Source organism: Rattus rattus, chromosome 1, assembly GCF_011064425.1.
Source record: "Rattus rattus isolate New Zealand chromosome 1, Rrattus_CSIRO_v1, whole genome shotgun sequence".
NCBI lineage: Eukaryota > Metazoa > Chordata > Mammalia > Rodentia > Muridae > Rattus > Rattus rattus.
Genome location: NC_046154.1, coordinates 263,955,556 through 263,971,190, shown reverse-complemented (window position 1 = coordinate 263,971,190; position 15,635 = coordinate 263,955,556). Strand labels below are relative to the sequence as shown.

Here is a 15,635-nt window from a genome sequence, read left to right as displayed (position 1 = left end):
ATATCAATTTGTTTGCATTTAGCAAAGAAAAAAATCGAATGCCTGAGATACAATATTAATATCACCTTTAACTTTAAAGTGGCAACTTAACTTTGAAGGTGATTCTCGGAAGCATGTGACGACACAGCTACGATGTTGATTTTCTTTTTCTGTGTTAGAGTACAAAGAGGATTTATGATTGGAGATATAAGTCAGTGATAAACGTTCACGAGACTGGATATTGAGGGAGCAGGAGAGTATGTTAGTCAGATAGCCAAATAAAGTAGGGTGGTCGTAATTCCAAGAAAAGGGATTTTAGAAGATACAATTATCTGAGAGTCAGCTATGGTGGAGGTTGAATACCACACCGGTCATAAGTAAGGAGGAGGAGGAGACCTAATGAGAAACGTGCTTCCTCTCTCCCACATTCCTCCTAGAGTCTTAAATCTTGGCTCAGCCTCTGGCACAGTTGTATTCGAACGTGCATTACTGGCCTTTTAATGTGATCGGGTTTGCCATAACCGTGCACTCAGAAGGGTTCCTAGCTTTCCCCCCGTTTATTTTCCTCTAGTACAGTGACCTAATGGCATTACTGCAGTTTATTTGACTCTACTGCCTTTCTTATTGGCTTTTACTTCTCCCTGCAAAGGCCGACACTGTGTTCTGTGTATCTTTATATTCCAAATCGGACTTCCCCACTCTAAGTTAAGGTATGCGAGACATGCAGGACTACTGAGACACAAGCATTCGTGTAACTCAGAGGGATTGACTTACTTAGTAAGCAGTCGTGTAGCTTATGATGTGTAGGCCCTGGGTAGTTAATTGAATGATAAGCCAAATACATGTGACTCTTATTCTCAAGAGACATTTAGTTCAGTGAGAATGACAGATCCAATAAATAGTCACACAAATAAACAAAACTGGAAAGTACCTATGAGGGAAAAAAATCACTTATATTCTTATTGTTTTGAGTATAAAAATATACGTAAGAATATGGACCTGGAGTTAAATGTTAGAGTTTAATAATAACAGGGCCCAAAGGAGGTCAAATTATTTACCTATAACCTAGAAACAGGCCCCAGTATCCACCAGGAAGTTCTTTAATGAAGCAGACTATTTAACGGAAAAGGGTGATGATCGCAAAGCTCTCTCTAGAGGGGTTTTGTTTGGAAATATTGCTTTATTAGAATGTTCTTTTTTAATCCTAAAGATTTTTAAATTCCACCATAACTCAAACCGTACCGGCTGTTTAAGATTTGTTATATTAAGACTAACTTGCTTAGATGTCGGAGTCCAGTGAGCTGAAGTGTAACTTCTGTGCACAGTTTGTCATGCAGGGTAAACCCAAGAAAGAGCAGAGTGATCTGGGTTAAAATTCACTCACTGTACTCGGCCACCTTCACTTAAGACTCCCAGGGCTGAGCAAGTTTAGTTCTGACTGTGGTCTCACACCACCGTGTGGTTATGTCTGTAGGGATCAGGTAGCTGGAGGAGAAGTCGTCAGGTTTTTATGGTGAAAGCTTGTGCTAGACCCTAGAATTTCTTGTTCAGTTGGAGGGCAGCCCGAACTTCAGTTTTTGGAACCAAAGACCCACTGTGAGGCTATGATGGGAAATCACCCTGTGCTGTGCAAATGTCCTAAGGAGGAGGGGGGCAGGGACCACAAAACCGAAAGCAGAAATGATGGGTACAGCCCGTGGAGGCAGACTCACTGTGAGCATAGTGGCTTTTGAACCTTTAAAATGATCAGGATACTGACAAGAACAATTGTATAGCCTTGTGTTCAGATGAGACAAGTTTTCATGAGTTTAGATAGGGAACCCAAACTTTCTGTTTTGGATTCTTTTTCGTTTACACTGTAGTGCATTGTAGTAAATTGGCCGCTCCTGCGATGTAAGCTTGCTGTCTCTTTAGATCCAGTACTTCACTCTGTGACCTGTTGTCAGCATTTCTAGAAGCTAAACTTTCTTCAGTTATGGGGAAATTTTACTTGGTTGGTCAAGTGGTCATATCTGCTTTTCTTTAATTGTCAGACAGGGCAGCCTGGCTTAGCTTTTCTTTCCTTATTTTATTTTATTTATTTATTTTTTTACAAATTGTTATTTTAAAAACTAAATCTGAGGGGAGAAAAAAAATAAAGACTTTCCCTTTGTCCTTAACTCATATTCCTTTCTCTTTCTGTTTTCTAAAGTGTCACTGGGAAAGAGAATAATGCAGACCCTGACCAGGAGAAGAAAGAAGAAAAGGGCATCTCAGAGAAAGAAAGCAATGAGCTGGACGTGGTGAGTACGGCACCGTAAGCACAAACCGCGGTCACTGACTTACCTGTGCGAACGGAGGGGCGGTGTTACCCTAGCCACGGCTTCCTCGCTCGAGGACTTTCCTCCTCAGTTGTGAACGTCTAGGTACTGACAAATCTCAGCGTCGTGATTTGTGAAAACTGTGTGGTGTGCGTGTGCAGATAGGGGTACCGAGAGAGATAAGGAATTTGTTTTAAAAAGGCAAAGTTATTGCATAAGAACCTGAGACTCTGTGAGTGATTTTTCTAAACTAAAGAGAAGCAAAATTCAGTGTCTGTGGAGGTGGCTTGGTGAGTAAACGCACTTGACAGGTACAGGCGTGTGGGCTTTCTGAGATCCCCTGGTATCCGTATGAAAACTGTGCAGGGCCTGACACCCGGGCTGGCGTGTCAGGGCACTAAGTTTCTGGGAGTTCGCTGATCAGCCAGCCTGACCAAAAGAGCAAGTTCAGGTTCAGTGACAGTCCCTGCTGAAGAGAGTATTGTGGAAAATGTTAGAGGAAGACACTGGACATCCTGCTCTGGCGTCTGTGTGTATAAGCATTAGTGAACACCCCCCCACACACACACACATGAGCATCCACAGACAGACAGACAGACAGACACACACACACACACACACATGAGCATGTATACACACACACACACAAACATGCACACACACACAAACACATATACACACACAAACATGCACACACAAACATGCACACACAAACATGCACACACACACATGAGCCTGCACACACACAAACATGCACATACACACATGAGCCTGCACACACACGAACACACACACACACACCTGAACATTCACACACATACACACATGAACATACACATGAGCATGTATGTACACACACATGAGCATACACACACAGACATACCACACACACACATGAACATACACACATACTCACACACTCACACATGAGCATGCACACGCAGACACACACATGAACATGCACGCACGCGCGCGCACGCGCGCGCACACACACACACACACAGCCCTGTGCTTCTGTGATGTATACTCCAGGATCTCTCTGACTGAGATTTGCTTGCCAGTATTGTACTGTTAATGCTTCCCATTTTAGGATGAGAATCAAGAAGCGAGTGACCATGAGGATGAGGAAGACGAGGAAGAGGAAGATGAGGAAGAAGATGACATCGAAGGAGAAGAAAGCTCTGATGAATCAGATTCCGAATCAGATGAAAAAGGTACCTGCCCCTTAGCACGAAGGGAGAAAAATCAGACTGGGAAGCTGTTTAGGTTTTGATAGAAAACTCAACGTTTTTTATTTTATTGCCAATGAAAGCACTTTTCATGACCTGTAAGACCACACTAGACTCAGGCATGCCCTAGGCAGGACAGATGTTCCTTTCTGTGCTAGATTTGGTCACTATGACTTTCACATTTATTTTAGTGTAGGCAGTACCTGCTGTCAGCCAGTGTGAACAGTCTGTCTTTTTAGACTACGGTATGTCCAGAAATTTTCCCACAAGGTTGCTGAGTGACTACTTGAACGTAGATAATGTCTTTACATTCTTGTTTTGTGCGACGACGATGACGATCCTTCAGCCCACTTCCGGTCTTTTTGTTTTTATCTTCTGTGACTAGCTAACTATCAGGCCGACCTAGCAAACATCACGTGCGAAATTGCGATCAAGCAGAAGCTGATCGACGAACTAGAGAACAGCCAGAAGCGCCTGCAGACACTGAAGAAGCAGTATGAGGAGAAGCTGATGATGCTTCAGCATAAGATCCGGGACACGCAGCTGGAGAGGGACCAGGTTCTCCAGAACCTAGGTGGGTCTTCCACAGAGGCTCATTCCTTCCTTACTCAGGGCGCCCGAGCCAGAAAGCAAGCCTAGCCGTCGATAAACGATTTGAGTAGAGCGAGGACTCCTGAGGTAGAAGGGCTCAGGCACCGTCGTGTCCCGGGTATCAGGAGTTCCGAGTCTGTAAATAAAGTCTGTGTCTCAAAAGCTGTGCATTTCCTCCCTTCCCCCCCAGGCTCGGTGGAGTCCTACTCTGAGGAAAAAGCCAAAAAGGTAAAGTGCGAATACGAGAAGAAGCTGCACGCTATGAACAAAGAGCTTCAGCGACTGCAGACGGCCCAGAAGGAGCACGCCAGGCTGCTCAAAAACCAGTCTCAGTACGAAAAGCAGCTCAAGAAACTGCAGCAAGACGTCACAGAAATGAAGAAAACTAAGGTACCGAGGCTGCTCCTGTTCCGCTCGGATGGCCCCGGGGTTGGGTAGCCTGGGACAGAACTGTTATTGTGGTTGTTTCCTGAACCAATACAAAAGTAGCCCTCGATATTTACGGCCAGTTCAAGATGGGAGCGGATGCACCCTGGTCTGTGTCTCTGACCTCACTCTCCTTCACCAAGAGCTGGTAGCTATAGTTTGGTGTGTCCCTCCCACGCATGGAGGAGCTCTGTGTGGATGCCTCAGGTTCTGTGCAGGGATTGATCGTTCTAAATCTTGCACCAACGTCAAGTAGTGTCCTTAACATAACCACATGGACCTGCTGTAAGACGTGAGCAAATTGTGCTGTGCAGTTGCCGTGATAGCGGTAGCCATATTCATTAGGTTTGTTCCCTGTACCTGGACCTGGTATAAGCACTTTCGGGTAGCAACCCGTTGAGTCTTCACAGAACACAGAAAGTCAGTGTCTACAGAGGTTATATAACCTGTTCAGGCTCACCCGGCTACTGATGGTGAGCACCAAATCTGCATTGTAGGGCACTACTTAATTTAGCAAAAGTATGTTGGAGGTAAGGCTATCCGAAACAGTCCTCCGCTGAAAGGCGGAGTGGACGCCTTGTGCTTCCGTATTAAGTGTTTGGAACGAGAGAACTCCCGTCTGTGAGATCTACCAGATGTATCTGGTGCTGGAGCGGTGTTCAGTACTATCCATCCATACCTTCAGGTTCGCCTAATGAAGCAGATGAAGGAAGAGCAAGAGAAGGCCAGGCTGACAGAATCCAGGAGGAACCGGGAAATCGCTCAGCTCAAAAAGGATCAGCGCAAACGAGATGTGAGTGAGGCCCTCTGTCGGATGTGAGCGCCACGCTTTGTATGAGGGAATCCCTCTGTTGGATGAGAGCGCCCTGCTTTGTACAAGGGAATCCCTCTGTTGGATGAGAGCACCCCGCTTTGTACGGGAGCGTTATATAAGTAGTGGAAAGTTTTCTAAACTATACTTAAGGATGGGTTGAGGGCTGGTTATAGAAAATGACTTTTATTATGCTGTGTGGATTATAATTCAGCATAAAAGTTTAGGGCGGACTCATGGCGAGGGATGGACACAACGATGTGTCCCCTGCCCATGATAAACCAGTCCTCTGTAGAGGATACTTTTTTCTGAGAACTGAAAACACTTTTGTCTTCACCTTCAGAATTCTACTTTCATAAATTCAGATTTTGAAAAGTAGTTTAAATCACAAAAAAGTAGTTAAAAATCTTTACTTTTTTATTGCATTTGGTTGCAGAGAGGAGGGGAGGGGGACGAGAGGGAGAGGGAGAGGGAGAGGGAGAGGGAGGCAGGTAGGTGTACAAGTGACATGGTACTCAAATGGAGGTCAAAGGGCAGCCTTGTGGAGATAGTTCTCGTCCTCTACCGTGTATGTCCTGGGGATAGAACTCAGGTCGTCGAGTTTGGCTGCAAGCGCCTTTGCCCACTGAGGGATTTTGCTGGCACTTTAATCTCATTTGTAAGTAGAAAAAAAAAAAAACGATTGCTTGGTAATAGAAGGTGGGAACTGAAGCAGACACCATGGAGAAACACTGCTTACTGGCTAGCTTTCCATGGTTTGCTCAGCCTGCTTTCTTATACAATTCAGAACCTCTTGCACAGGGGTGACATTGCCTGCAGCAGACTAGGGTCTCCCATGTCAATTAAAAATAAAACAAAACAGACGTGCCCCACAGGACAGACTTACGGGAACAACCTCTCAGTTAAGGCTCCCACTCCCCCGGTGACTCAAACTTGTGTCACGTTGAGAAGACTTAACCATCACACCCAAGTTTCTATCAAGTACTCATTGGACAGCCTATGTTTTTTCCCTGGGTTTGAAGCAACTTTAATTATTGTGTGTATCAAAAAAAGCTCTTGAAAATAGCCATATCTCTTCCCGTTTGTGTCTCAGAATGATCCAATGGAAAACGTCTGTAAAATATGTCATGGGTTTGTTTTTTTTTTTTTCACTTGATATTCCTAACCTTTGGGCACTCATAAGCCATGGCGCAAGTGTGGCTGTCAGAGGACAACATTCAAGAGCCATCTCTCTCCTGACACCTCGTAGTTTGGAGGACTGAACTCAGGTCGTTCCGTTCGCATGTTGTCATCCCATCAGCCTAGAGATGGCTGTTTCCACGTCTCTGCTTGTCCTATTAAAGTAGCAATATCGAATGATGGATACAAGATTGCTAACCCAGCTTATGCTAAGAACCCGTATTTTTTTGGCAGTAAGAGGAAGTGTTTTAGCGTCAGAGTAGGACCTACTGTGGTTCAGCGGGGCTGTTTCAACATATCGCATCTTAATTTATAGCATCAACTTAGACTTCTAGAAGCCCAGAAAAGAAATCAAGAAGTGGTTCTGCGGCGCAAAACTGAAGAGGTACCGTGAACAGGTTTACCGTTTTTGCTTTGGGATAAATGATGTATTCCTTCTTTTCATTCCTTACCTTGTGGTGCTAGGGATTAACCCTGGGCCTTTGCATGTGACTGGCAAATCGTCCACCCTTCTACCCGACACCCATAACGTCCCTTCTACAGACAGAGACTAGATCAACCCTGATGCCGTTGCAGGTTACAGCTCTCCGTAGACAAGTGAGGCCCATGTCTGATAAAGTAGCGGGAAAAGTTACTCGGAAGCTGAGCTCATCCGAGAGCCCTGCCCCAGACGCAGGCTCCAGCGTGACTTCAGGGGAAGCAGATGCCTCACGGCCAGGCACCCAGCAGAAAATGAGGATTCCGGTGGCAAGAGTCCAGGCGTTACCAACCCCTACAACGAATGGCACCAGGTCCTACTGATTCTTATCCCCTCCCCTCCCCCCTTTACAATCCTTGTGGGCGTTCATAAATGAATGCTGTATAAATGGAACAGGCGTCATCATTGGGTGTGCGCAGCCAAATAAAGGCATGGGTAGTTATGTTTGTCTCTGTAAATGACTACAGGAAAAGGTATCAGAGGAAAGGATTCACTGGCCGGGTGTTCACTTCCAAGACGGCCCGCATGAAGTGGCAGTTGCTGGAGCGCCGGGTGACCGAGATCATCATGCAGAAGATGACCATTTCCAACATGGAGGCAGACATGAACAGACTCCTCAGGGTATGGGCAACGGAGGCAACACGCCTCCTTAGCTGACAGGCTGTCTTACGTTGTGCCAGGGAAACGTTAGTAGTGAGTGAACCCCAAAGGTCCACCAAGGAGCCGAATCCAGTGTGATCATTTTAGGGTCTCTTTATTTACGCTCGAGCTCGGGCCACGCCACTGTCTCTGATGCAGGAGAATGAGAGGGGGCCCTGAGGCCAGTTATAGGCAAGCATTTATAGAGGCAAGAAGAGGGTATCTAGCCTGGTATACATCAGATTTGGGGGGTGGGGTGCATTATGGCCTTTAACATAATTGGCTGGTGCTGGGAGCCAAACCATAAACTTAATTTCTGTTTTCCTGATGGGTGGTTGTTAGGCAGTGACGTGTCCGGGGCGGCCTTGTAACTTGGAGGTTCAGATTTGTTGGGGAATAACCTGGAAACCGGTGCTAAATGTAGGCTTTGTTAAGGGTGGGGGTAGCCTAGAAACTGGTGCTGGGTACCAGCCTGTTAGTTAACTTGAGTTCACCCTCAGGTCAGGTTCTCTAAGATAGAGGCTGAACCCAAGGGATCTGGCCTCTCATCTACTCCCCCACACTGACTCCTTGGAAGCATTGAATGCTGTCTCCATCGTCGTTCTGTCTTGGCTGTACCGTGTCTGAGTAGACGAAAGGTCATTTCTTGAATCAGTTTGTTTTTATTTGTTTGTTTTTTCTATAGCAACGGGAAGAGCTCACAAAAAGGCGAGAGAAACTTTCAAAAAGGAGAGAGAAGATATCGAAGGAGAGTGGAGAGGGAGATAAAAACCTGGTTAACATCAGCGAGGAGATGGAGTCCCTGACCGCGAACATAGATTACATCAACGACAGTATTGCTGACTGTCAGGCCAACATCATGCAGATGGAGGAAGCGAAGGTCTGTCTTGGCTTTGTTTGTTCTCGAGACAAGGCCCCTCGCCCTGGCTGTCCTCAGGCTCTATGTAGATGACAATGACCTTCAATCTCTGATCCTCCTGCCCCTACCTGCCAGATTCCAGAAGTACGAGTTGGCAGGATGCTCAGGGTTCTAAAGATATTTAAGAGATTAAGGAAGAGAACTTTCGTGTTGTAGATCTTTAAAAGTACTTGGAAGTTTTACTTATTTCATTTTTTTTTTTCTTTTTCTTTTTTTCGGAGCTGGGGACCGAACCCAGGGCCTTGCGTTTGCTAGGCAAGCGCTCTACCACTGAGCTAAATCCCCAACCCCTACTTATTTCATTTTTAAAAATTATTTATTTAACGTATGAGTGCTCTGCGGCGTGCACAGCCACATGTCAGAAGAGGGCCTCAGACGCTCTTAGAGATGCTCATGAACCACCGTGTAGTTGCTGGGAATTGAACTCAGGACAAGAGCAGCCAGTGCTCTTAGCTGCCGACCCCCCCTTGAATTTTTATATGAAGGTATTTTCTACTCATTGGTTCAATCTGATTCTTAGGTTGTGTGCATGTAGTAGGTATGGTTCAGTCTGATTTCCCTACTCACCTTGGGACAGTCTTTATTATATCGCGTGTATCATTTATTATGTCTTGCCTTGAACCTTTAACTGCCAAGCCATGTCTACTTTTGACTGGAACACATGTTTCTTAGTGTAGGGATCATGCTATATTTTTTTTCTGAGCCGTTTCATTGACTTATCCAGTACTGTCAAGTAAATACAGGCCTGCTGCCTTCTGTTTAAATATATCCAGATTAAAGTAATGATTGTTACACACCGGTTTGATGTAGGAAGAAGGGGAGACATTGGATGTCACCGCTGTCATCAATGCCTGCACGCTGACAGAAGCTCGGTATCTGCTAGATCACTTCCTGTCAATGGGCATCAATAAGGTGAGATTTAACTCTTCTATTCCTGAAAGCGTAAATCGACTGATTTGGTATTTCATGGCTCTCTCCGGTGACCCTCCTCTTGGCAGAAGGAATAAAATTCTTAACGGCAAAAAAATTGGTTTTAGAGCTTAGATAAAATGTAATAAATATGGCTCTGTTACACTTGTTTATTAGAGCAAGTGAACAAAGAAGAAAGAGAGCCCATTTTGTCTTAACAAAAGGTTCTCAAGAAAATAGATTTTGTATCACAATTGGCTTGCTACTAGTTTTGTACAGGTCAAAAGAAACTCAGAGGAAAACAGTGTAGCACCCTACTCTTCTGAATGCAATACTGATTTGCCACCAGTAGGGCACTTACTCCCGGTTGGTGAAGGTGGTGACAGCCCAGTCCCTTGCTCCCCGCCTTGGACCTCTGTTAGACCCTTAGGCTGTGTTCTCACAGTCACTTTGTGCCAGCAAAGTAGGTGTTAATCCATAGCACTTCACCTATAGGAGCTGAGAGTCTGGAGGCTGGCATCTTGTGCACAGGGAAACTTCTCTAAGGACTCTGCATGAAGTAATTAGAGGAGCTGGCTGGTAGTAAGGTCGGTCTGATGCCAGGGTCCGCGGCTTCAACGTCTTCACGTACTGAGTTTTGTTTTCCCAAGTGGGAGACATTTGGCTCTTGGGGCTATTGTTTCAGGGTCTTCAGGCTGCCCAGAAAGAGGCTCAGATTAAAGTCCTGGAAGGTCGACTCAAGCAAACAGAAATCACGAGCGCAACTCAGAACCAACTCCTGTTCCATATGCTGAAAGAGAAGGCGGAGCTAAACCCGGAGCTCGATGCGTTGCTAGGCAACGCGCTGCAAGGTAATTTGGATTAAACTCCCTTAGATGAGTTGCATGGTAGCTTTGCCGTCTGGACATTATTGTATCTATATCTCCTTCCTCTACGGCTGGTTAGAATAGATGCTATACTGACCTACGCTTTTAATAAATACCCTCTCTTAATCGGCATGTGTATTAAATATGGGGGAAAGTACTCACTGCCGTTCCAAGAAGCGATTACCAACTCGAGGTTATTTAACCTTATTAAACCGTTGGATACAGGAGACTAAGAAAGTTTCTGAATTAGTTATTAAGGTTCCTTAAACGATTAACCAAGTTTTGTTCCCTTTACGCTGCATACCTAACCGTACTGTGTTATAGCATCCATTCTGTGTGGTACGTAATCTTGTGCTATGTGAGAGCTTTAACGTTGGACTCGTTTTGATTGGAGTATTGCCTTTTTGTTTCCTTCCGCTGTTGTTTATCCAGATCTAGATAGCGCCCCACTAGGTGAGTACATTTAGCTTTCTGTGTACCCAACAGTTGCATGAGTCACTAATTGTCCTGTGCACTAATTGTGGTACATATTTGAAAATGTTGTATTGGTAGCCACCGTTTTTTGCATGATACTGTATTCATAATAAAAAAAAAAAAAAACCACTAAGTCTCTTTTTTTTTTCCTTAAGCCTTCTCTATTTTTGAAATCCTTAGATGGTAGGAGAGTTGTGCTTGATCTAATAGTCCTCAGAGCATCTTAGATGTGGAATTTCTAAGTTCTTTTATTTTCCTTACAGCAAAACATGGAATATATGTTCCTCTTAAATTTTTAAATATATCTATTAACTTTCATCCATTGTTTTAACCTCATGAATAACTTTCTTTTCTCTACATATTCTCATCTAGTCTGTCTAAAAATAAAATTAGGAGTATAAGTATATATATCTTACAAATTGAATATAGCATGACGACTATTTGAACATATTGATACTGTGTTTTAATCATAAGCACCATATTTTCAGCCTAAAAGGGGTTGTAGAGACCATCGCACACAGAGGTTTCGGTTTTTTTCTTGCTGGTGACTTCCACGTGACCTATTCTCACTGGTCATATCTTTACCTGCTCTTAGCGGTGATCTGTGTAGACTCAGGAGAGTGGAGGAATTTCATAGCTAGTGGTATGATAGAATGCGAAATTTGGAACAGTTTTATTTAATTAATGTTGTTTACGAATATGGTCTTTCATGTCTTTTTGACCTTTCTTTTCTTTGATTATACAACTCTTCAAAGTTTTCCAAGTACTTCTTGGTAAAGGAAAGGAAAATAACCCAAAGATTAAGAGCAGTTACCTTTCTGTGTTCGTAGACAAAACACAGTCCACAAATTTTTACTTTTGAAAATGATAAGCTCTTACACAAGTAGAATACAGGCCCTATAAGATTTTTATACCGTTACTGTGGAAAAAATAATTCTGTGAGGTCGACCATGGTGTGTATATATATATATATAATATACACACATATGTGTATATATACATATATACATGTATGTATATATGTATATTATATATACATATATATTATACATAAATAACTCATTTGAAGGTACTTATCAATCTATGAGAAGGATAAATAATAATAATTCCATGAGGTCAACCATATTATATATTTATATATTTATATGTGTGTGTGTCATTTGAAGGTACTTGTCAAGGTATGACAAGGATGAATAATAATTCCATGAGTTTGATCATGGTGTATATTATATATGTATATATGCATATATATGTATGTATACATATATATATATGTATATATATACATACACACACAGAGAGACACACACACGCACACATCATCTGAAGGTACTTTTTAAGCTATGACGAGGATGGATAAAAGACTAATCAAGAACAATTCGGACTGATGAAAAGGCACCATGTTCCACTGAGTACCTTTTTGCCATCCTGCACGTCGTCAAGCAGACTTGCTTCCTCTTCCCTTCAGTCCCCTCCCATCCCTGACTCTTCCTTTGCTATCTCCTTTTCCCAATTCCTCCTCTTCCGTTTCCTCCTTGTTCTGCCTTTTTCCCCCCATCCCTGCCTTTTCTTCCAGTCCTCCTCCCCTCCCCCTCCCACTTTGTTTCTCCCTTCCTACTTCTTCGTCGCCCTCGCTCCCCCTCTCTCTGGTCTTTTTAGTGCCGCAGCTTAACATGCATTCCGTGGCGCAGAGGAGGAGATGCTCAACGACGTTTTGTGCAAGGAAATATCAGATGGCTTATTGAAGTTGTTCTGCTTATAGAAGCCGAGAGTGCAAATGTTGTCTATTTGATAGAAACTGTCGCTCGTGGCAGAAAATTTCTGTAGAGTTTACAGCTTCAAGTAAGAGGAACTGGGGGTAAAACGTGGAAGGACTAAACTAATGGATATTCAACTGGAAAAACCAGACCATTAGTTATGTGTTTGCATCTAGACCTAGGGGACAGCCTTTCTTACTTTGCTGTTGACAAGGATAGCTTGAGGGTTAAGGTATTAGATGTTAATCAGAATGTACATAGGTTTGCAAAGAAGGTCTTTCTGAAAGGAAGCAGTCACAGGGTTGAAGTATTAGTTCTATCTTATGTACTACTTTTTAATAGAAAGATATAACTTGTGTTTTAAAAAACCTAATAAAAAAGAAAAGCACAAACATTTGATTAACTTCCAGTGGTGTTAGGTTGTAAAACTCTTTGTAAAACTCTTCCCTGGTTTGGACTAGCAGGACACCTCGGAGTTCTGTGTCTGCTCTAATCTGAATGCTGCTAAGTGAGATCATGTCTGACAGCCTTGTGCTAGAATTAAGACCTATGTGCTACTCAGATGAAATGCTTCATATCGGCGTTGGCTTTGAGGATCTATCTTAAGCTGGTGACCGAGTGGGGTGGAGTCCTCTTGGCTCTGGCCAAGTTGTTTCTATAAAGTATAGGTTATCTCTAGAAGGCACATATATATTCATGGTCAGGAGTTAAGAATTTTTCTTAAACTGTTTGAATTTCTGCTCAATGTTTCAAGTTCTGTTTTCACCAGTGTCTGTAAGAAAAATTATAATAGATCACATTCAACTGCAGTCAGCAAGCAGAGAGTGCTAACTGGAGATGGGGCAGGACAAGGCTGGAAACTCTCAAAGCCCACCCCAGGGACGGCTCTCCCCCCTCCAAGGCTGCACTACCTCACTGTCTTTCTCTACCTACTGGGAACCAAAGGTTCAAATCCCTGAGCCCATGAGAAACATTTTTCATTCAAACCTCCATAGCTAGTCATTTCTTCACAACCTTATTTTTATATTATTAACTCATCTTAGCCAGTCAGTATTCTGAGGACTAAGTCCGTCAGCCTCTTTTGAACGAAGGCTTTGAGATGCCCATTGCCTGCAAGGCCACCATTTCCTTCCCCTGTCTGTGAATCCTAAGCATGGTTTTTACACAGTGTTTCCAAATATCATTAACCCTTCATGTACTCAGTGGTCGAAGGAAGGAAACATTAGAGAGGAGGAAGTGAGTTGACTCCTGTCCGTAGTGTTCTAACGTTATATAAATGGGCGAATCACGAACATATACATTTAAACCATATCACAATATCATTTAGTCTTGTGAAAAAAAATGTCAGTTAAAAAAAAAACTGCATGCGTGTTAGAGGGTTGCTGACAGAGAGTTTAATTTTTTGTAGCTGTTTTGGCGACTGATTTCCTACTTAGTTACTGATTTCTTAGTTTTATGTTTGGTTTCCCTGTTCTTATTTTCAGTTTTATTGGGGGCGGATATTGTTTGTTACTTTTCTGGCCTGCTGCAGTTGCCACGATGTGGCAGTTGTTCGGTCCCAGTAGTTTACAGAACTGTTGCATGCACACCTATTCTTGTCTGTGTCCTCTGTGTACCTGTGACTGAGATGCATGCTGGCGTGTGACGTCCGAATCTTCACGCATCCTCTTTCTACTTGAGGCTTCAAAGGGGGAGAAATATTTTGCTAAGCTTGCGAAACCGGTACAGTTCTCAAGAACGTTTATATGTAGAGAGTGTTAGTGATTGGCCACATGCACCGAAGGGGGCTCAGGAAGCATTTGTTGTGAGGAGCTGCTGCTGCTGCTGCTGCTGCTGCTGCTTCTTTTTCTCCTTTTCTTCTTCTTCTTCTTCTTCTTCTTCTTCTTCTTCTTCTTCTTCTTCTTCTTCTTCTTCTTCTTCTTCTTCTTCTTCCTCCTCCTCCTCCTCCTCCTCCTCCTCCTTCTTTCTTCTTCTTCCTCCTTTCTTCTTCTTCCTTTCTTCTTCTTCTCTTCCTCTTCCTCTTCCTCCTCCTCCTCTTTTTCTTCTTCTTCTTCTTCCTCTTCCTCTTCTTCTCCTCCTCTTCCTCCTCCTCTTCCTCCTCCTTCTTCTTTCTTCTTCTTTCCTTCTTCTTCTTCTTCTTCTTCTTCTTCTTCTTCTTCTTCTTCTTCTTCTTCTTCTTCTTCTTCTTCTTCTTCTCCTTCTTCTTCCTCCTCCTCCTCCTCCTTCCTCCTCCTCTTCCCTCCTCTTCCTCCTCCTCTTCCTCTTCCTCCTCTTCCTCCTCCTCTTCCTCTTCCTCTTCTTCTTCCTCCTCCTCCTCTTCCTCTTCCTCCCCCCTCTTCCTCCTCCTCCTCCTCCTCCCCCCCCCCCCCCCCCCCCCCTCCCCCCCCCCCCCCCCCCCTCCCCCCCCCCCCCCTCCTTTTCTTCTTCTTCTTCTTCTTCTTCTTCTTCTTCTTCTTCTTCTTCTTCTTCTTCTTCTTCTTCTTCTTCTTCTTCTTCTTCTTCTAATCAGTGGATTTGTCTGTTTGGATAGGACACACCTAAAAAGTAATGGTACATGCTCACATAAATATCTAATCTAATTCCCATTCTCTGATACTGCTTTTCCACGTCCCGCCATTCAAACTCACGGTTCTTCTCTGCTGAACACCCGTCTCCTCCTCCTAGCAATGCAAGTAATGGCGGGAGTGATTCTCCTCAGTCTGTCTGCATTGACTCAGAAGCCCAATCCAAAGTGCCCCGTTGAGAGGCCAAGCTGATGTGCATGCGTTTAGCCTAGGGACTGGGTTCCCATCCAACTTGTGCAACTCTGTCACTTTTCGCTTTGTTCTAGAAGATGAAGAGGACAGCAGTGAGGAAGACGGCCCTTTACACAGCCCGGGGTCAGAGGGAAGGTGAGAGACTCGGGGGCCACCACGCTTGACTTACTTCTGGAACGTCTTCTCTTAAGATTTAGTTTTCCCTTCTCATTCTGTGTGCACGTGTGTGTGTCTGTGGAGATGTGCACATGAGTGTGGGAGCCTGCATAGGTCAGAGAAGGGGTCAGATGGATCCCTTAGAACTGGAGCTGCAGGGGACTGC

General features: G+C 44.0%; 1 protein-coding gene across 1 annotated transcript in view; it reads left to right on the top strand.

Annotated features, from left to right (window-relative positions):
- Kif21a (kinesin family member 21A) overlaps positions 1 to 15,635 on the top strand; it is a 115,692-nt gene that overhangs the window by 75,607 nt on the left and 24,450 nt on the right. The window contains exons 13-25 of the mRNA XM_032885321.1: positions 2,171 to 2,261; positions 3,370 to 3,493; positions 3,894 to 4,082; positions 4,290 to 4,489; positions 5,211 to 5,318; positions 6,832 to 6,900; positions 7,092 to 7,306; positions 7,461 to 7,614; positions 8,318 to 8,512; positions 9,362 to 9,463; positions 10,146 to 10,311; positions 10,759 to 10,779; positions 15,388 to 15,448. Coding sequence (XP_032741212.1) covers positions 2,171 to 2,261; positions 3,370 to 3,493; positions 3,894 to 4,082; positions 4,290 to 4,489; positions 5,211 to 5,318; positions 6,832 to 6,900; positions 7,092 to 7,306; positions 7,461 to 7,614; positions 8,318 to 8,512; positions 9,362 to 9,463; positions 10,146 to 10,311; positions 10,759 to 10,779; positions 15,388 to 15,448 — 1,695 coding nt within the window. The remainder of the gene's footprint in view (positions 1 to 2,170; positions 2,262 to 3,369; positions 3,494 to 3,893; positions 4,083 to 4,289; positions 4,490 to 5,210; positions 5,319 to 6,831; positions 6,901 to 7,091; positions 7,307 to 7,460; positions 7,615 to 8,317; positions 8,513 to 9,361; positions 9,464 to 10,145; positions 10,312 to 10,758; positions 10,780 to 15,387; positions 15,449 to 15,635) is intronic.